The sequence below is a fragment of the Perca flavescens genome, chromosome 2 (genome assembly GCF_004354835.1).
Source record: "Perca flavescens isolate YP-PL-M2 chromosome 2, PFLA_1.0, whole genome shotgun sequence".
NCBI classification, from domain to species: domain Eukaryota; kingdom Metazoa; phylum Chordata; class Actinopteri; order Perciformes; family Percidae; genus Perca; species Perca flavescens.
The window spans coordinates 32,050,689-32,073,107 of NC_041332.1; the positions used below are offsets into that span (position 1 = coordinate 32,050,689).

The 22,419-nt window shown below is 41.2% G+C and overlaps 1 protein-coding gene across 1 annotated transcript; it reads right to left on the bottom strand.

Moving 5' to 3' along the window:
• Positions 1-2,583: 2,583 nt before the first annotated feature.
• Positions 2,584-5,149, bottom strand: adra2c (adrenoceptor alpha 2C). Its single transcript, XM_028604645.1, has 2 exons — positions 3,464-5,149; positions 2,584-2,730 (listed from the first exon to the last, which is right to left on the bottom strand). The coding sequence occupies exons 1-2, from the start codon at positions 4,788-4,790 to the stop codon at positions 2,624-2,626; spliced, it is 1,434 nt and encodes a 477-aa protein (XP_028460446.1). The 5' UTR covers positions 4,791-5,149; the 3' UTR covers positions 2,584-2,623.
• Positions 5,150-22,419: the final 17,270 nt, after the last annotated feature.

Here is a 22,419-nt window from a genome sequence, read left to right on the forward strand (position 1 = left end):
AGTAGTGCTTCCCAGCACACACATAAGTGCATGTGCACATACTACATATCAGCAAAAACTCAGGCAGCAGTCTTCTCTTAATGGCTCGACCAGAGTTCATTTCAGAAAGAACAGAAGGATTTTCTGTATTGTAGCAGTTCTCCAGTAATTTGTATCAGTGCTTGTTAGAAGTGGAGAAGTTTCATGATGAACAACACTGAAACTCTGGGCTCTTGATTTAATTTGATGCAACCACGCAGCTTGTTCCTAACCCCCCATCAGGCTCTGTGAAAGCACCCCTGAGTACTGTATGTAGTGTGGTCAATACACAAAATGGTTATCTCTGGAGGATATATAAATGATGCACTAGCAGAAAAGAAAAGATATTGTTTGCACGTACGATTGGCTGGGTCTCCAGGCTGTCTCTGAAAATCGTTTCTACCGTGAAAGTCAAAGTCTGGGCAGACAATACACGATTTCTGATGTTTTCAGAATCTTTTTTTGTGTGATGTGAAAGAAATGAGCAGGGAGAACAAACAATCCTACAGAAGCCTCACAAGTCTTTGTTTTGAGTCTGATTCTGACTTTGATCACATCAGTGTGTACACTGTAAAGTGTCGTATTGTCTGTTCAGCCTGTCTAGGAAGCAGCTCAGCGATGTCATCTGAGTACTTTCTGTTTGGAGCTTCATTTACAAAAGATTCTCACACCTTTGTACAGTCAAATCCAAGCTCTAGCGAATCTAAATCATTAGAGAGAGTGTATTGAACTACAATTTTTGGTCTTGATTTTCATCGGTCGGCATTATTGTACAATTTGAAACTATAGTTTCGAGGGGGGAGGTGACATAAGAAGACAACAACCAGTCCATGTTTTCTATTGTATTCTAGGATCTTGAAATGTATTCATTGTCGCTTTCTAGGGATGTTTGATTAATTATGGTGTAGTTCAGTGGTCAGCTCAGCTTAAGTACCCATTTATCAACACCACCCTTTTCCAAATTTTCCAAAAACTGAGCAATGTACTACTATGGACAGGGCATGCAGAAAAACATATTTTAGCCACCCAAAAAAAAAAACTCCTATACTAGATCAGGGGTCTTCAACGTTTTTTAATCCAAGGACCCCTTAACTGAAAGAGACAGAAATTATAAATCCTGTTTTTATTTTAAAACATACATGTGGCACAGTGAATCCTCAGGATTAGCTGTATGTTTGGATGGCTATCTTAGTGACTACCTTACCTATAGGCCAGTAAGCAGTGGGGATTTATATTTGCTAATTATATGTTAGATTCATGTTAAGAATTTTTTATTTTTTTAAAATTTACAATAATTGCATTGCCTCTGAGGACCCCCTAAGGGTCTCGGACCCCCTGTTGAAGATTCCTGTACTAGATAGTACATCATACTATTATAGCTGGAAGGTTACTGGTTACACTTATTTATTTTAATTTTATTTCAATTAGCTTAGCTACTCCAAAATTTAAAAAAAATACAAAATACAGTTTTGATTGGTTGTTGCAGGCTTTAGCGCCACTTGAATTTGAAGCCTGACAAACATCTATGAACAAAACACTGCAGCTGTGATAAACTCAGTGCTGACATTGTTTGTGAATTCAACACATGGTTTTGGTTTCTCACGTCTATCAGGTGTATATTCGGCAGCATTTAAAGTCAAATTATAGAAGAACACTAAGCCAACCTTGAATTTGTATGTCTGGCACTGGAAATATGTTAAAGCGTGAATGTAATTTCCATTTATTTCACATTCTTTGAGTGGATTGATGCTTCAGGGCCTGAACAACAGCAGCTTACAGTGTGATAAATAAAACAACAGTAAAAAGAAATACAAGAATTAACAGTGAGGAAGAATGCAGTCATGCACTCTTTCAATTTTCATTTGACAGTTAGTAATCTCTTTATTTGATCGTATGAATGTGCTCAAAGCATAGAGGTAAAACACTTGATCTTTTAGAAAAGGACAGAGGTTGGTGTCACATGAAAAACTTTTAAAGCATTGTTCATTATACAAACAATACATTTTTTATCATATTGATACATGTGTGATTATGAAGCACCACACAATAATACTGTATTGTCTTCAATTATTTACACAAGGGAAGAAGGAAAAAAAAGCATTAGCCCTTCTGGCTGTAAATGCTTAAAATGTAAAAATGGAATACTGACTATAAGTCTGTGTGTGTGTGTGTGTGTGTGTGTGTGTGTGTGTGTGTGTGTGTGTGTGTGTGTGTGTGTGCGTGCGTGTGATCACCAGACATAAAACAGAGTGATAAGGTGTTTTGCTTTTTCTGTAGCTAAGTGCTTTTTGTGGCTGTAAGGTAGAGAAAAGATGTGTGACACAGAATAGGGTGGTGGAGAATAGAAAGACACTTGACCAGAAGAAAGCAGGCACACACACACACACACACACACACACACACACACACACTCATAGACACACACAGACAATCACTAACTAGCAGTTTGGATAAGATGCGATAAACTCTCCGGCTCATTTTATCAACACACAGTTTCACTGTTGCACTTTGTCCTCTCTTGCTCTTCCACACACTCTCTCGCTCTCTCTCTCTCTCACTCACACACACACACACACACACACACACACACACAGACACACACACTTCAGCAGTACCTCTGTATTCCATCTTTTTTCTCAGTGGGGAGTGGAAGATGCGAACACATGCCTGGGAGAGCAAATTGCTCGTGATGCCAGTCTATCGTACATGCCACTGTATCCAGAGCCACATGTAACACAAAAAACACACATCCTGATAAAAAGTTTCCAATGGAGCTCCCAGTTCAGACACTTTTGAGCCCCACACAAACACTTTTTGTTGTTGCTTTTTTTTTTTTAGTGAAACTGTTTTGCTACTGAAACAGTAAGCAAGAAGCCCCTTCGTCCCATTGGTCCTCGTGTTGAGAGAGTGACGTGATAGAAAGGTAGAGAAAAAAGGGGGAGTAAGAGACAAAGAGAGAAGATAGATGCCCACTTTCTAATATCACAAGCAACGGTTGTGTGGAGATTGTCAAGGCCTTCGCATTATATTCAGTGAATGAGGTTGCATTATAAATCAAGTGGGTCTGTAAACCCTTCGCCTCCTGTAAAGTTCATCCAAGTGCAGCCACTGGAAGTCCTACTGCGTGCATGCATCACAGGAACTGTTATGAGTCAGTTTAATGTATTTCAGTGAAGGGAGAAGTCAATGAGGAGGGGGAAATGAGCCAGAGCCCACAACAGAGTCCAAAAGCCGTCTCCTTGTATTTTAAACCGCTTTTCTGCATTTTAGTTCAATCATCCCTTCATTTCTAGTGCAATCCCTGAAAGTAAAGGTGTGGAAGCCAGCCTCAGGCCAGCACTTCATCCCACCGCTCAGAACAGTTTAAATTTGTCTGCAGGCTAAAATGTCTATTACAACCCTATCCATACAAGGAGCATTTAGAAAGAGCGTTTCCATGACTTACAGAGGATCTTCTGGAAGGCTCTGCGGAAGTCCTGGTTGAAGATGGTGTAGATGACTGGGTTTAGCGAGCTGTTACAGTAGCCAATCCAAAAAAAGAACTTGAACAGCGTCTCGGGGATCTGGCATGGCTCCCGGCAGATTCCATACAAGCTGTAGGAGAAAAAGAACGGGAACCAGCAAACGACGAAAACGCCCATGACAACGGCGAGGACGAAGGTGAAGCGCTTCTCCCGAGCGGCGGAGACTTTCTTCCGATTGACGGTGCTCCGGCGTTTACGGCGAGACGAGAACAGCTCCATAGACTTGGAACTGGCACGCGACTTCCGGCTGGAGTATTTAGAGGCGGAGCTGCTTTTCCGGCTGGACTTCCTGTCTTTTATGTCGTCACGGTGATGTTTGGAGGAACTCGAACTCTTCTTAGGTTTCCCGTCCGAAGAACTGCTGTCGTCGAAGTCGTCGTCGTGGTCTGTCGGCGGGTGTTTGGGCTCGTTGGCCAGAGGGGATCGGACTGCCTGCTCTTTGCAGTGGCCGTTCTCGCGGTCCTTCTCTTTCGTGCTCCCGTCCCGGTTGGACTTTAATGACCCTCCTCGGCCTGCTTCGGCTTGGTCCATCCCATTCTCCAGCGGCGAGTCCACGTCCCTCTTCTTCTCCGACATAGTTCTGGTCCTGGTCTTTGCCACTTGGTAGATCCGAATATAGACCAGGATCATGATGACACAGGGGGCAAAGAAAGAGCCAAGACTGGAGTAGAGGATGTACCAGGTCTCATCATTCAGGATACACTGGGGACTGGCCTCGCTGCTGCTCCTGTCCATTGATATCAGCGGTGGGAAGGAGATGACCGCTGAGATCAGCCACACCACCACAATCATCCCTTTCACTCTTTTAGGCGTTCTCTTCAAGTTGTACTCGACCGCCTGTGTCACCGACCAGTACCTGTCCAAACTAATAGCGCACAGGTGAACAATAGAAGAGGTACAGAATAAAACGTCCAGAGCCAGGTAGATGTCACACCAAATTTTGCCAAAAAACCAGTAGCCCATGAGTTCATTTGCCAGAGAAAAGGGCATGACCAGGGTGGCCACCAGTATGTCCGCACTGGCCAAGGAGACGAGAAAAAGATTCTGAGGTGGCTTCAGAGCTCTGCTCGTTAAAACGGCGATAACAACCAAGACGTTCCCGACTATTGTAAACAAAATCAGAAAGCTGACAAGTCCGGCCAGAGCCCAGATAGCGAGCTGGCTGTACTGGCTCTGAGAGGTAGAATTAGAGGAGATATTTTCTGCCTGTATCCCGTCTTCCAAGCTGGAGCTATTCAAGAAATCCATTTTGAGTCTTTTTTTTTTTCTTTTCTTTAGTCAAGGTATGTCTTTTTAAAAAAATTTAAATGTGCGGAAATAATCTGTAGAAATATCCCATTAGGTTCTCAGCGTATATGTTATTACAGAAATTTGCTGCAAATTGCATTTTTCTCCTCTCCTCACCTGCGATCTTCCACCTCCTGCATGCAAGTCTCTTCTTTGGAAAAAGAGAGAGAGACGGAGAGGGAGAGGGAGAGAGACAACGCAATATGCAAAGTCTTTTAAGTCCTTATTCCAAAAACTAGAAGACAGAATGTCCATAGTTAGAGAGCGGGCTGCCTCCTCAACGCGTCCTCTCCCATCCCGAGTGCGCCCGCATCTCTCCACCTCCGCGTCCCCGCTGTGTCCTGAGAGAGGTTTGTAACAACCACGTGTCTTCTTTTTTTTTTTTTTTTCCGTTAGAAAAAACTAGCAGGGACCCGCTCCGCCGCGGAGAGGTGATACATAAGGGCGACTATTGGAGGACAGTCGAAAACGGTAAAATAAGCAAGCAAAATATATGCTACTGTATTAAACTGTTTTGCATATAGTTTATCGTTTATTTGGTAATAGGATCGGACTGCTGCTGCTGCTGCTGGAGTGCTTGTTTCTTGTCCAGTGTATCTGCATTGTCAGATTTATGGGATCAGCGACTCTCTGGTGATTTGACTTTTGAAGGTCTGTCTCAGTATGAAGAGCGTGCTCACGTCCATTTTAATAGAAAAAAGTCAGCAGCAGGAGCCCTTAAGGGGAGGTCACATTGCTGTCAGAACGCACAGACTGACTGACAGCGGCGGAGTCCCGCACCAAGAGAACACGCTCTGTCCTAATGTGCGCACACTGGGGGTCAGTGTTGTAACAGCCAGGCCCGGAGGGACCACACACACACACACACACACACACACACACACACACACACACACACACACACACACACACACACGCGCACGCCCGCACACACATGTAATATATCCACACAGCCATTAGTTGAATAAATATTCCATTATAGAGCACGCTAGGTTCTGAATATGGAAATAGTCTGTTTAACCTTGCAGGGGAAACTTTGATAATTTCCTTGCCATTATCAGTTAGTGTGTTTGTGTTGTAGTAATTGTGTTGATACAGAGATTAGACTATTACACTGTGCAGTTGTCATGTTCTGTTGCAGCTGAGAAGCAGCTTTTGGGGAAATCGAGGGTGCTAAATCATCTGCATGGAAAGCAATGTGAATGCATACAGAATAGAGTGGGGCATACGAATGAGTTCATCCCGTGTGGGCTTTATCAGGCAATAAGGGGATGAATCATCTAACTATGACTTCCAGGTTATCTTGTCTCTATTAATTCGTTTTTTTATTCCCCATGAGGACACGTGTACATGCACACTTACCACAAAAACGTTTTCGGTCTCACTTTGTGTTCTCCCATCAACCCTCTCTGATCTGGGTGGTGCTGCCGCTTGGAGAAAGCCTGTCTCCCCTTTAGCTTACAGCCTGAAGTTCCTGGACCAGTGCGCTTATTGACCAGTCTTCAAGCTAAGTACCTGTCATTAATCAGAGAGCGCTCAGCCATGCTGAATTAAAGAGCAACCGCAGCCGCAAGAAATGCTCAAGTCCAAATTGATCCTCATCAAGACTATGAGGTGGAATGAGGAGGGCTCAGGGGGTCGTGGTCGATGGGAAACGGAGTAGCCCGGCGGACAGCCTCTAACTTGTCCCCCCACCCATTCCCAAAACACCCAGCTCCTTCTCATGCTGCATGTTTAAATTGAACTAAGGCTAGAGTGATGCTGTAGGTCAGCGTGGATGCACTCTAAGCTGATTTTGAACAGACAGACAAGCCTTATTATAGTCATTAAGTCGTGTCCTGGGGCAACTGCTATGTCCATATAATTGGGGCACCAGTGAGCGATCTCAGCTATTACCGAGCCCATTTCTTGTTTCCAACATTGTGCTCTGCTCTAAAGAGAATAAGTTGTCTCTTCCTGCTTCAGAACTAGCCAGAAGCCAGCTTTTGGGTGTCATGAAGACATGTTCTCATTACTTTTATCTCTGTAAATCTTTTTAAAACTAGTGGCATACTTCATTTTCCTCCTTTTTGTGCTGTTGCATTCTTTGTCATACTGGTTCACTTACACAAAGCGTGTCCCTTGTTGGCTCCTTGTAAAAAAAGCGGTTGTTAGTTTGCAATCATCTGCACTTTTACAGTATTTAAGGTCTACACTGCAGCATTTGTGGAACTGAAACTGGAGGACATGCCCAGAGCTTTCTATTAAATGGGGGAAGGGAGAAGCAATCTGATCCTAATAAGATTCCCCTAATAGAGCTTTAAAAACTTAATAACACCTGATGTGTTCTCACAAGGTAACATGACCATGTCTTTTGTGGCCTGTTGAAAGCCAATACAGGGACCATTCCGGTTATTACACTTCAACACACAATCAGCTCCTCATAATAGCTACCACAGGCATCTGCCTCCTGCTTATGAACTCCTAACATACACATAGTGTGCATGCATGAAGAAAGTGAGCACAGAATATTAAGTCAGCCACATGCTAACATAGCCTATTCCCCAAAGAAATCAAAGCTGTAACCAGTAACTACAACCCCACCACCCCACCCCCCATATAAAGGAAGGTATGGCATCAGCTGTTGTAAATTGACAAATGGCAGTGCTACCTGGGCAGACAACTCTACAGCCAGGAACAAATAGTCCAGGGGAGCAACATGTAGCCCAGGGGAGTTTCTCTCTTGCAAGCATCACAGAACAGAACAGGCACTTCTTATCTAATGTCTTTCTGTGACAAATTACCTTGTAGGAAAAACAGTAAAATAAGACCAATGCAAGTGTTGATTTGGTTTCTTAGACTGCTATAAAATGCAGGAGGTTTTCCTATGTTTGTAACCTTCATCCTAAATTTATCTCAATGGAATATAATGTTGGTTTATTAGCTCACCATATCTCTTTTTCTAAAAGAATCTAATATCTTTTCAGCTGATCCAAACTATTATATTATTATTGTTATTATCATATTAGTGTATATACGTTTATTTCATTCATCAAATAAACAACTGAATGGAAACAAAATTACAAGTCCTGAATGAGCAAAGGAGCAGAAAGAAGATGAATCTTATATAATTTGCCCCTCTTTCACAAAACATACATTAACAAAACAAATAATGAAATAAAAAAGCTCTTCCTTTCCCCCTCTCCCTCTTACCAGTCACAAAAGAACGGAACAAAACTGAACACATTTCACTGTATTCACTCAAAATATTTGATTTTATTGTTTTTTTATATTATCAGGTAGGTATATGGTTTAGATTATTTGGTTTCACTGTTGAGATTGTTCCATAAACCGTAAACCATAAACTATAAAATTCCTTTCACTGTGATGGAACGTTCCCTCAGTTTGGGTCTGTATCTCGTTTTTTTTTAATATCTCTGTTCCTTTTTAAAGGACAATTCCGGCGCAAAATGAACCTAGGGGTTAATAACATATGTGTACCGAGTCGACCGTTCTCTGGGATATGTTTTCATGCTAATCAAATGTGTCTCTAGCTTGAGACAAGCTACTGCAAACCGGTGATTAGTTTCTAATGCTAGCCTTCTGGGCAGAGGGTAAATCGCTATTTCTACACCACTAACGAGGCTCAAAATGGCACCACTTCCACGGTAGCATATTGAGGGTCCCTACATGTAAACCGAAGCATTGAGAACTTTGCAATTGTACAGACAGTTTATTAAAAAGATAGTTTATAAAGACAGTACTGTTCACTGTACAGGCAGGCGCCATCTTGGGAAAACGGTCATGACCAGTCGAGCCACGAACGCCGTGCTTGAGCTATGTTACTGGTTGCACGGCGTTCGTCGTTCTAATAGCTAATCTAATAGTTTGTAGCTAATCACTGGTTTGCGCTAGCTTGTTTCAAGCTAGAGACACATTCAATTAGCATCTATATGTATTGTTCATCAATATTTTTCCCTTGTTTACTAAATATCATACATTTTATTGTGTGAGTGTGGGATTGTCAGAGCTGCCAGAGGGAGCTGTATTTTAAGTCATAGCGATCTGATGGATTTGTCTTTCTCAACATTACGCTGCCTCCAGAGTCTTGCCAGCACACCCACAGTGACCTTGGCATATTTGTGAAACAGGCAGCTGGATGTCAAGCAGGATGCATTTTAAACCAAAGAAATGTCTTTGCTGTCTGTCTTAACTTTGAAAAGACATGTTGGTTGAATTTCAATTGTGCCAACTGCTCTATATGTTAACTTGCAAATGATCCTAAATGGATCTGCACAAGGACGTGCACAGACTGGACTGGCGGCTTAATTGTTTGGGGTTACTAACCTTGTGAATGTTGTGAAGTCTCTCGATGATTTATTATCTTGCGGCCATTAAAATCTGCCTTTTAAGAATGCATTTTTTTGCTGAGTTTTGAACATGTGCACTCTTTTAATGGAGACATTAGAATCAAGAGAAATAGCATGATCTTTTGTTGAGATTATTCTGTTTTGCCAAGATATGTCTTTATTTCTGTCTTTCAAACAATACATTCATTGTTGTTACATTGTTGTTGTTGCTTTCAATAATAGTCGATACAGAACTCCTTTTGCTCTGTCAAATTCTAAATGAATCTGCCCAAGGCTGCTGAAAGTGAAGAGAGATTTTGAGAATCTCTCCATTGATAGTTTGGCATACTACTTTGAAAATGTGACTGATAGAAAAATAATCGTGTGGTAAATGGAGCATAAGACAAGTGAAAAGGATAAAGGAGGAGGCTGTTTAAAGGATCTATTCCTTTCAGTATGTTTTGATCACTTTAGATGAATATAACAGTCCTATTCAAAGTCTTCTCCGGTAAAACTTACGTCTTCTGCGTAATTCAAGGTCATTATCTTTTCCAATGAATCATTAGTGACGTCATCTTTGAGCTGTGCACTGGCTGGTCTGGTAAAGCCATTACGGTCCATCTGAGTGACAGTTGGGCCAAACTGGCAGATTTGCATGCAACTCGAGCGTCAAGCACAGCAGGAATGTGTTAAAAAACTTACAACCACCGACAAAGCATGGCATCATTGGACGAGGTGTTGCATCATGATCTGCACACCAGATAGATTTGCCATTGGTGTAAAATTAGCATCTGTGAGGTGTCACTCGCCAAGATCACAGATTAGCCTACAGATACTACTAATGTTCAAAATCTGTTTATTATTAGGATAAACCCCTTGAGATGTATCATCTCGTTTTTGAGGGGGTCTCAATGACATGTCATCATTAGTTTTGGTTTGCTGAAGGAATTAACACCTAAGAGTTAAGTGCATCATGTGTGCCTAATAATATACTGTAATAAATCTGGTACATACTCCTGTGAGTCAATGCCCCTCAACTTTAGACTGTCTCTAGAAGAAAAACTGTGTAATGTGGACATAAAAATGAATCCAAGTCAAGACAGCTGTAAATCACCTGCAGGCACCCCATCGTAACCCGCCCAGAGCTCCACAGAGCCAAACTTGTCAGCTGGCAAAGTAAACCACCCCAATGGGAGTACAATCCGATCTAATCATTACATTACATTACATGTCATTTAGCTGACACTTTTATCCAAAGCGACTTCCAATTAAGTGCTTTCAACCTTGAAGGTGCAAACTCCAGACAAACAAGTATTAAGTGCAAGTACATTAGCTTTAAATAAGCAAAACTACAAAGAGCCATATGAAAGTGCAGCTTTAACTATACTATATAATATATATATTCCCATTTAGTCACGGGAAAGAAAACATTTTGAGCCAGACTGTTTATTTATTGCCTTAACTTAGTGTAGCCTAAGCAATATATAGGCTTTCAATGTAGACATAGAAACAAGAACGGAGAAATGCCCGTAGTGAATAAAATTATTATTATTATTATTATTATTATTATTATTATTATTATTATTATTATTATTATTATTATTATTATTCTTTTTAATCGATCGACCTAATTTTGATAAGCTACATCTATAGGCGAGCCGAGGCGACCTTGCAATGTTTCGGACTGTCTGCTCGACCTAATTGCATTGTAACATAGTACATTTATACACCAAACCTACAAAAGGCCTAGCTAGGCTACGTGCAGAACATTGTATGTTATTTCAGAAGTGAAAGAATGGCTTTTGTTGTGGATTTGCTTTTCACCCTGAACTCGAGGAGAGACTTCACTCGCTCGTCTCCTACAGATCCACTCATGACAACATAGCTGATTCGCGCGATTGACTGACTCACGCAACAACTCAGGAGTCATCAACAACTCATGAGTCATGATGACTCACAAGTTCTCGAGTGAGTCCCATGGTCTGCGAGCTTGCAATGTTTCCAGCTCTGAGTCTGCGGGTCGGGAAGTTCCTATAACCTGTCTCAGACGGTCTCTCTGCTCACTCAGTCGCTTGAGTTGACTTGTGGAGTTGTGGTTGTCTACGAAATTGTAAGTTATAAAGCTTTTGGCAGCTAAGATGGCTAGGTAGTAGCTAATGTTGCAAGAGGTTTGTGTGTGGCGCTGTTATCATTTTAGATTGAATTGTAGTAGGACTCAACTGATCCGACTTAATGATACTAGAGACTCGCAACTCATGAGTTAAAGAGTCGGGTGAAAGATCCGAGTGAGTCACGACTCAAACAGGTTTAGCTGTGAGGGGGCAGTAAGCAGGTTGGCTGGTCTAGAGCGAAGTGGGCAGGTTGGGGTATAGGGTTTGACCATGTCCTGGATGTAAGCTGGGTACGTTCGTGGCCCTGTATGCAAGTACTAGTGTCTTGAAGCGGCTGCGGGCAGGAAGACAGGAAAAGTGAATGAATTGTTGTCCTGGTTGAACAGTTTATCCAAAATAGCTATAAGTGCAGTTTATCTTTCAATATCATGTGGTAAATATGTTTACGTTTGATGATGACTGGAGACATTATTCTGACACATTGTCACACTGTGTTGTGTTAGTATTTCTCTCATATCTTACAAACTGGGCATTGCATGATGAAACCATTTTGTTCTGCCTTGTCTGTCCTGCATCTTCATAATTTCTCCTTTCCCCACCTTGTCTGTTTGCAGCTAAGACTGCAACATCTTCCAAGCTGTGAAAGTTGTTTCAGTGTGTGTATATGTGAGTGTGTACTATGTGTATGTGTGTTTGTGCTTTTGCTGGATATGCATGTGTGTGGCCTGCTCTCCGCTAACCTTGCCTTTTTCCCAGTCTCGCAGGAAACATGCTTTATTCAATAGAAAACCAAAGCCGTTTGAATCTTCTTTAAGTTTGGAAAGTAGTCCCTATCTGCAGACTGTCTGCTTCTAAGCCCTTTTAAGTCTGCACTGTGGACAGGCGGTGACAGTGCCAGCTGATTTTGAATACAGGCTTTGCCTTCGTGGTGTCAGTGTGGTTTTTCAGCTGGAGCAGTGACATCTCAGCCTCTCTGCCCGATCATGCCTACTGCCCTCCGTGAATAATGAATGGTGTGTTTGTGTGTGTGTGTGTGTGTGTGTGTGTGGGTATGTATATGTGTGTGTGTGTGCGTAGGAATTTGTTTCACGCAGTTAAAATGATACCACAGAGTGAGAGAGACGAGCATTAAACAGCTTGTGTCAAAGCAAATTCCTGTTGGTTTCATCTGTTTTTTTTGTTGGGGGCTTTCTTCTTCTATAACCCTCAACTGTATATTTTCACATGTGTTTATGTGTGTGTGTCCATGCTTGGTTCGGCCTGACTGGATTCAAGTATGCTGAGCTCAGTGTGATGGGAGGCGATTTGGGAGGTTTTGACAAACCGACTGGACTGCACTGATTTTAATGAGACAGGACTGCATTAGAATTTAATATATTTCAAGGGAAATTCTGCTTTTTGTCACAATCCAGATTTTTTTTTGGATACTTCGGCCGTCATTGCTTGTGGTAATGAAGAAGCCTTATGCAGTACGACAGTATACATTCTTGTTTTGATGTTTGAAAGTGGGCAAAATGGCGTATAATGGCTGCGTTTCAATAGCGGTTCAACATGTCCTCGTCCACTTCCCCTAAGCACTTGCCCTTGGGCGAATCCCCGCCGCCATCTTAAGTGTCATTCCAGTTGTCTGAGAACCTGAAGTGAACTTGGTGAGATCGACCCTCGGAAGGCTGAGGGAGCGAGTGAACAATGATGGTCACTCTAGAGGTGGATATCACCCACAATGCATTGCAGTTATACATTTGGTGCAAGAAAATACATCCATGGTTAGGTGGCAGTAATGTACAACCGCTAAAACTCCTGTCGCTGACCACCAAAGAAGGAGAAGATGAATAAATACATTTCAACTTTTTAGTTTCTTCATTGTTAGCTTGATATTTTACTGAAACATGTAATGTAACTAATGGCAATTCACTTTATACGTTTTATTTACTAGATAGTTGTATGTGTGATTTCTTTTAATTCCAACATTATCTGTAAATGCATGGAAGAAATTCTGTTTTCGCGAGATGTAAACATTAATATGATCAATCATGAAGATCACAAATTTCTAAATCTGAAACTTATGCAGCTGATTAAAAAGCATCGTTGAAATGAGTCTGCAGCTATTTATGATTTGTAAAAATATTTGTATTGTGCCTTTCATACAAGAAATATGCCTACTGTACAAAGTAAATAAGAAGCTGCTTGACATAAGCAGACACAGAATGAACATTAAAACTGGGATAGAATGCAATAATTTATAGAAAATAAGATGGAAAATAAACCACACTTGAAGCAGTAGTGCTAAGCTAACTGGCGGTCGATCCGTATGGTTTGGCTGAAAGTGAACGAGGACAGGTGTGTTAATTTCACTTCCTCACTCCACTTTTCCTCTGCCAAGTGGCCTCCGTGCGACGTATGCTATGAGGTCATACCAAGGGCTAATGGGGAAGTGAAGGAGGGTGTTAAAAAACTAATGAAACACAGCCATTGTCATGAGGTGTTTATTCTCCCTTTTGACTCCATCCTGCTCCTTGCCATTCTCTCTCTTTCCCTCTCTGCAGTGTTTTTTATTCATTAATGTCCCAAACAGGAGATCTAATCTTTTCCTCTCTGCCCTGATTTGTTGTTTTGATTTCTCATCATGTTGAGCCATTTGAACAATGCACCAGCTAACGTCTGTATCTGTGAGTAATGACTAACTAGAGATTTAATTTTAGCATTTTGTATGGCAGTGATTTCTGTGTGGACATGATGGCATAATGTGTGATTTACAATTTCAATCTCAGTGATAAATGTATGGTGTTTTTTTTCCAAATTGATTCAATAACCAGCTACACCCTTGCAGAGATTCTGGAAAAGCACTCCTGTTGATATGGGTGATGATGTTTCCGATGTTTATGGATCAGAAGCCTCACAAAACCCCAAAGACATGAAATCAGAAAACTATAGAGGGGGTTCTGCAGCCTCTGTCAGAGGAGATGTCTTCTGGCCCTAATGGTCTTCCTCTGAAGTTATAGACACTGTAGTTCGAAACATGTTCTGCTCAGTTAGAGAACTTTTAGAACATTCTCCTAAAGAGTAAGTCCTCCCTAGGCTATAACTTACTCACCACTGGGAGTGCATCTCCATGGTAAGTGATGCAAGCTTACCGGAAAGATACAAAACACTTACTTACTCCTACATGTATTAATGTTTTTGATATAAAGGGTAAACCACTCTAAGCCTTTCATAGCACAGTGTTTTGGTTTCACTGAGTTTCACCTCTCTCATCAATCTCCATAGGTATTTATTTCCACCCAAAACGATTTGATAAAACTGTTTACAACCTGCCCAGCACCAGACAGTAGATAGACAATGTTAGCGACTAGCCGCTGAACAAAGGCTAACATTGAGCAGTTAAAGAGCCAGATATTTCGCGCAGGAGTTGGTGTAGACCAAAACAGAACTAAAAGACAGTGAATACAGGACTTGCATTCATCAGGTGGCAAGAAACCCAACTTGTGCGTCATTTGCATCATCCAACCTGAATTTGCATCTATTTGTGTCTTTGCATGGACTTTGTATGTAATCACACCACGCGAAAAAGTTTGCTTAGCGTTTGCTGTGAACACACCATGAGTAGTCAGTTGTTGGCTAAAACATTAGACACAACATATTTATGAGATGATAATATGTTATAGTTGTGCATCTGTCATCTTGTGTTCATGTTTTTCTGCCCCCTAGTGGCCAAGGAAGGTGTTAATCTAATTAAAAAAGACCATATAGTTCCAAATGATTAAAGAAAAGCGGTCCAACAAATTCTGTACTACCTGGCTTTCTGGAAGGGAAAACTACCAGTTTGATTTAACTTCCTTTCCCATTTTGTCATTTTGTGATGCATTTTACTCATGAGAAGGGACCTACAGTATGGATGGCAGAACTCAACAAGCTCTCATTATGCTTTTTTCACCAGGTTCACATCTTTGATCTATGCTCCTGAGCAATGAAAAGTGGGCCATGCCAAAGTAGTATCCAAGGTTCAGAAGTCACAGATGGACTAGATGTATCTGGGCTGCACAGTTTTGTGATAAAGAAAGGTAAATGCTGCTTTACTAAAACATTCCTCTTGAAGGGAAAGTGGAAAGACTATAAAGCTAAATTGCAGCACTTCTTTACAAAATAACTTGGGAATGACCGGCAAGGGTCTATTCACATTACATGTAAATAAAACGGTCGGTGCACAGAGCCAGTTCAACATTAATGAGACAAGATGGGCCAGATCAGGGTTGTTTGGCTTTTTGTAGCCAACAGTCTTGCAAATAACGCTGACACCACATTGTGAAAAAAAACCTTGTAACCAAGAGATAATCCCTCCACACACAATGCAAAATGGACACACGCACAGTCACGTCCTACAGTCGACCTCCTGATGGTGTTGAACTGTGGTTGCAGCCTGCCAATGCTGGAGATGAGCATGGCATGGCTAATTAAGTCACTGTTGCACATAATGAAATGAAGATTATACAAAAACGCACATGCACAGCCATACTCAATCACATGCACACACCCATTCACTCCCACACATATACAGAATGCACTAATTTTTATTCTTCATGCAGTTATCCTTGATTCCTGCAAGCAAAACCAAACTCACACACACATACAGTCTGATTCTGCCCCACAAATACACATAAACAGATACACACACAATCACTTGGTTGCAGCTCAAGCAGACAGGAAGCCTTTAAGGCCCAATTACTGGCATTGATAGAATATAAAAAGACAGTAGTGGGCTCCTGCACACTGTCAACACTAATTGACAGTGGGTTAGAATTGATACATATTGATTATAAATAGAAGTGAACTATATTGGATCAAAAATAACGATATTTTACACACAGTTTACTGTCAGAGAAATTAACCACAAGCTCTCTCACCCTCTCTTTCGATTTCTCTATAATTACATGCATTACACAGCTCATATACTGTAGCCAGCTGCTAGTTAGCCAGATGTAAAGCCATAATTAGGAAGGTTATTTGCCTGTTGCATAGAGAACAGCTTTTATAAAGTATGTGGCATTAGTAACAATGACAGTTTTCCACTTTGGCCACTGTGTGTGTTGTGTTGTGTTGTGTTTTGTTCAGGGCCGTTAAAGCACAAACCAGATGTGACTCCTTTTTAAGTGAAGTGCAACACTATCTGCCAAATGCATTAATACAGAAGTTCAAGATGGGCTTAATTCTGTGATAAATGAATTGATTAATGGTGACAATATATGCTAAGATGATGGGACTACAAGGCTAGTGTTGGGGGTAAGATTGCAATTGGTAAACACTAAGGACAGGTTTTCCTGTTCTTTTCATTCTGTCCACATTGCTTGGATGCATAAAAAAGTGTGCATTGTTTACATCCATAGTTGCTTGCTCGTAGTCTTCTTCATCACTGCAAAGTCTCGCATTGGTAAACCTATCTCCACAGCGCTGTGTCTGGGGAGGAGTATAGTCTGGCTACACGCTTATCTATTCTGGGATAGGAGAATAAAACACTCTGTATTTCTTTAAACCAATCACAACTATCCTGGGCAGTGCTAAGCCCTCGATAAAGCTACAGGGCCCTTGCAAAATAAATAGCGGAGATAGCAGTAAGGGAGGGACATGGCTTTATCCCAGCACTGAAAATCCATTGAACCAGATTACTGCCTAGTTGGCACATTACCACCACCAACTGTGGGACAGAAGAATAGCATTATACCATCAGCTGGATGTGAATTGCATCACCTGTGTGCTCGCAAACTATTGCACGATATAAACAAAACGGAACCCACTCATGGAGACATTGCCCCATAGTGCTGTAAGTGGTCAAAAACTACCTTTAATTCTCTTTTAAGTTAAAGTACAATTACGAGTAAGCTTGATTTTAAAATAGCTTGTGTTTCACATGAGCTGACAGTGCCACATTACATGTCCTAAATGTCAGAAAGAGTGAAAGTGCACATCTCTTTTTGGAATAATGTTGATGATTGTAAAAGCTCTAAGCTTTTAAGAGTTCTTGGAATGGAAAGGAAAAAATAAAATAACCCACTCTCATTCTCTTTTTCTCTTTCATTACACCCTTCCTCCTTTTTTTGTGTTTCTCTTATTCATCCACAGTGTGACTGGTGGCCCCTGTCACCCACACACACATCAGGCTGTGGAGAGGTCATTGTTGTGCTGCTCATGGAAGGGTGTTTGGTCTGTTCGTCCTGTAGACTGTAGGTTCGTCCCCAGTTGTCGGAATCTGAAATCCCAGACTGATCATTTCCTTTTTACCCAGGTCCCATATGAACAACACAGCTATTGCAGCTTCACACATCTGTGTGTGTGTGTGTGTGTGTGTGTGTGTGTGTGTGTGTGTGTGTGTGTGTGTGTGTGTGTGTGTGTGTGTGTGTGTGTGTGTGTGTGTGTGTGTGTGTTTATATGGATCAGGATATCTGTCTGTCTGAGTCGGTGTGTTTGGCAGACAGGTATACAGCTCAGTTTTATGTTCTTGTCACATTGTCATTGTCAGTTACTGGTCTGTGGCAAACCCCACTGTGATAAAGCTGCTAAACAAGGACATACAATCATAGAGAAAAGGAAACATTTACATCCAGCAAGGTGCACAGGTCTTAAACAATGTCAGCATACCTCCATGTAGAGGAAAAACATACATGAATCAGGAACTAAACAGTATCATCACATCCAAATAACTATACAGTTTATTTATTCACAGAAGCATGTATGCTAATTGACAATATACAAATCACACTTATCAAAAATATCTGAATAATGTCAGAGCATTAAATACAACCCCATAATAAGAAATGTGCAAGAAGATACTGCAATTAAAACGTTTTTAATGACCCAAATAACCACTCCACTGTAACCAACAGGCTGGTCCATGTGTGAGTGAGTCTTTGGCTCTGTCTTCCCATCTGCGTGTGATTTCACATTTAACAAGTAATTAAGCAATTGCAATCTTTTAATCATTACAGTCATTGCTGAGGTGTGTGTGTGTGTGTGTGTGTGTGTGTGTGTGTGTGTGTGTGTGTGTGTGTGTGTGTGTGTGTGTGTGTGTGTGTGTGTGTGTGTGTGTGTGTGTGTGTGTGTGTGTGTGTGTGGGCAGGCACTATTGCCTTTTGGTCTTTAGTGGCAGGATGAAATAGGTTGCTAATGGCAACAGACAAGCAAACAACCACAACCTTAGATAGATACAGTAAAACCCTTGGACCATGCAGTTTAACGCATCTGTGCGTTTATACAAGTTCATGTGCAGCTAATTAAGTTTTTATATGTGGCATGTAACATTGGTTGGGCTGAAAATGGCCCGGATGCTGTTCTATGCTCCCTAATGCAACCCTGTGAAATAGACCTGAATGAAAAATGACAAGTTTTCTACCTTATATGGTATGCTCATGAATATTTAGATGAGCTGCTCGTTGATTGGTTGGTTCACATTACTTGTGCTTTGCTCCCCCTCTATTTCTAATTTATAAGATAAGTTCTATCTAAACAACAACATTGATGAATTTTTAGGACGATGAATGTTATACTTCTGTAAAACTGAAGATTACATCAACACCACAGTTTGGTCTCCACTTACGTGGAGCAGACTGAACCTTCACTTGAAGTGGACTAAACCCTGGCTGGCACCATTTTAACAAGTGCACACTACAGCATTTGGTTTATTATGGGGACTAAATTGCGGCTGAGACAACGTAATCTCATGAGAAGGCATACCAAGAGCACCGGACATTTTGCTTGTCATGTCACGCATTTTAAGATTTTCACGTGTCTCATTCCCAACTCGTCAGTTTTAAACATGTCGTTAATGTCAACAAAACTACTTGGTCAGGTTTAGAAAAAGATCATGGTTTGGGTTCAAATAAGTACAATTACATTTACAATTAAGTTACGTACCAAAGTTAAGTAGTCAACATAAAAAAGTCAACGTTGACTTTTGTTTTTTGACGCGGCACACAAACAGCAGTCTCCTGGGTGAAACTCCTGTTTGTTTGACCCATCCCTCCTCCCTATTCGGATTGTGTTGCTCTCTATACTATGTCCCAAAAAAAGTCACTATACTAAATGGCCTGAAATGACACGCAAAAAGCAAAAAATGCCTAGTGATATCCTGCAAAATGAATTAAGAAATTGACTTATTTATATGCTGTTTGGTGATACCATGCTGGCTGAGACGTTTATAGAAATACTACCATTATTTTTGAAAAATACATCTAACAAGAGTCTACAGCCATGCTATTGGCTCTATGAGGCTTCACTTGCTTTTAGCCAAATGCTGCTAATGACAATGCTAACATGCTGTTGTTAAGCAGGTATTTAGTTATAAACCTAAAGTATTGAGAACAAATAAAAAAATGTAACCTGATGGTGGTTCAAGATGAAAGGTTAATGGATTACTAAAGATTTTGCAATTAATCCATGTTTTAAATTTCATGGCAATCGATCGTATAGTTGAGACATTTCACAAAAAACCACAATGTGCGCCTCGGGTAGTGTTCGAGGAAAAGTCAAAGGATCAACAATGTTATTAGGATTCATCCTTTGTCTGTAAAAACAAACCTCATGGAAATCCATGCAATTGTTGCTGAGATATTTCAATCTGGACCAAAGTGGTGGGCTGGCTGAGCCATGCCTCTAGCGTGGCTAAAAACACTTTAAGCCACAGATACTTTTACATGTAGGTATTCTGTGGTATGTATTGCATTGCAGGGGTTTTGGGGGATTGTGATGTATCTTTGTCGTTTCCACTGTCCTTCACCCTGCCTTGTTTACTTCCACTTTACTTCTTCTAAATTACTTCCAGCAAACCCTGGGGAGCCTATCTGGACTTGTATCCAGCTGGGTTTTTACATACAGGTTCAAGGAGCAATAATAATAGCAAGAGTAGGAGCACGAAAGTGAGGATATAGACAAGAGAAAGCAAGATGTGCACACACCCGTCCTTCACAAAAGAACATGTCTTGGAGCAAAGTTGCATAATGATCTGTTGAGTCTATTGTTGGTGGGGAAGTTGGTATCTTATTCTCCCTGAATGACTGCTGAATATCAGTGCAAAAGTCCTTGATCTTTAGGCCTGACAGCAAATCCTTACACTTGTTTTATGTTCTTGAACTTTCTTTGCCTATTAAATCCTTTTGTTTATAGTTACATTTTTAATGTAGTGACCTTTTTAATCTCTGGCAATATGTAAATAATTGGGAGTTATGTCAATAGAAGCTGTCTTGTTACAGTATTTTACTGTGGACTTTTTCCTTTTAACCATAATACATAAATTCCCACAGACAATATATTCCCCTGAGAGTCTTTCTGGAACTGACTGTGTTTCAGCCAGCTACACTGATGACTCTGTTGTTGTGCTGTCCGTCTGTGCCTCTTATTCCTGACTCCCATGGAGAAGCTCTGAGAGTGACATGGAACATTAACACCTCTGTTGCACCATCCCTCAGCAGTGTGAAACCAGATGGATAGCTTCTCATTGGATACGGCGTTAGTTGCTGTTTTTCACTCCTGCACCCTGTGAGCAGTAGATGTTATCCAACCTTGCAGGTGAAAAGCACGCTGAGTAAGATAACAATACATGGGCTACTTCTCTCTAAAGCATTTGCATTAAAAAAAAGTCCTGCTGGCATGTGTGCGTGTGTGCACGTGAGCCCCTCATCTGTGTCTTACCCTTAGTGTTTGTGAGACAATCAATGTAGATGTATGGAGTGGATAAGATTATGAAGTAACACTTTGGAATTATTGATTAGCTGAATGAACTCTCTGCTCTCACCCTGTCTAGGTTCAGTCAACTGTTACAATGCTCTTTCATCAATTCCTCTTACAAACGGAGGGACTGAACTTACCCTCTGCAGTACATCTACCTGGAACCTGACAATAAACCTCTCATCTGAAATATGTTTAAACGGGCATAAGGGAATCGTGACAGTTTAGCATTCATCAAACTGTCTTTGCAACCAGGGAATTGCAACTGTGGCAGATTTCTGCCACTGCTTGCAGTAGCATATAACTGACACAAACATTATGGATGAGTAAGCTAAAGAGATCCAGCAAACCAACATGTCTGGTGAAATAGGGCTGCAACTGATTATTTAGATTAACAATAATAATTTTTACTTTGTGGATTAATTGATCAATAGCTGTGTCCATAAAATATAGTGTAACATATCCTCACATCTGAGAAGCTAGAACAAGCTACTGTTCATGTTCCATTTTTGCTTAGTACTTAAATGATTAGTCAGTTATCAAAATTTCTGTTAATTACTTTTCTTACGACTAATCAGTTGATTTATTTTACCAGCAATTAACCTATTAACGAAAAACACGACAAAATGAGATAACACACCTTGTGACAATGTACGTATTAAGGATGCTTTCACACCTGCCTTATTTAGTTTGGTTGAATTGCACTAGAGTTGGTTTTCCCCCTTGGTGCGGTTCATTTGGGCAGGTGTGAATGCAGCAATCGCACTCGGGTGAAAACATGATCCAACCTCGAACCGCACTAACTACATACTCTGCAAGTCTGAGCTAAGCGGCTCCTGTGGTCAGGTGTGCTTTGCAATCTGCGATGCGGCAGAACATGCAAACTGTAGCAGCTTGCAATGTTTCGCTCACAGAAATAGACAGCAGTCAAGCTCACCATCACTTGTATTTCCGTGGTCAAGGCAGCCGCTGCTAAAGTTGGAGACAGAGCCTGGCACAGTAGAGCCAAATCTTTGTGACCAGAGCAGACATAGTCACGTTGCTCTCGAAACATTGTCTGATTTTTTTAATTAAATGAGCTGGTTTGACCATGGAGACAGTGGCGGCGCCAAGGATTTTCTTTTGGTGGTGCTCGATGTTTCAGTGAGGGTGCTCTAAAATGTAGAGTTTCCCTTGACACACATAGCCTACACACACGCAGATACGCACCCACGTCCGCCGCGGTTTAGGCTACTAAGCATGCGAACAAGAGGGATAGAGTGATTGATTTTTGTTTTTTATGCACTAAAGTAGCCGATACAACAGCACCATAAAACTCTGATTAGCCCACCGCACATATTTCAAATACCAGCCAACAATAATTTTCTTCAGTTTTCATACAGTGGCACAGAAGAGTAATGCAGCAGGCCAAATACACCACACATAGCCAACCACACACAT

Coding starts and splice junctions, on each gene's coding strand:
- adra2c (XM_028604645.1), bottom strand. CDS start 4,790: ATGGATTTCTTGAATAGCTCCAGCTTGGAAGACGGGATACAGGCAGAA. Junction 2,731..3,463: donor AGCCTTCCAGAAGATCCTCT/GTAAGTCATGGA, acceptor CTCTGGATACAG/TGGCATGTACGATAGACTGG.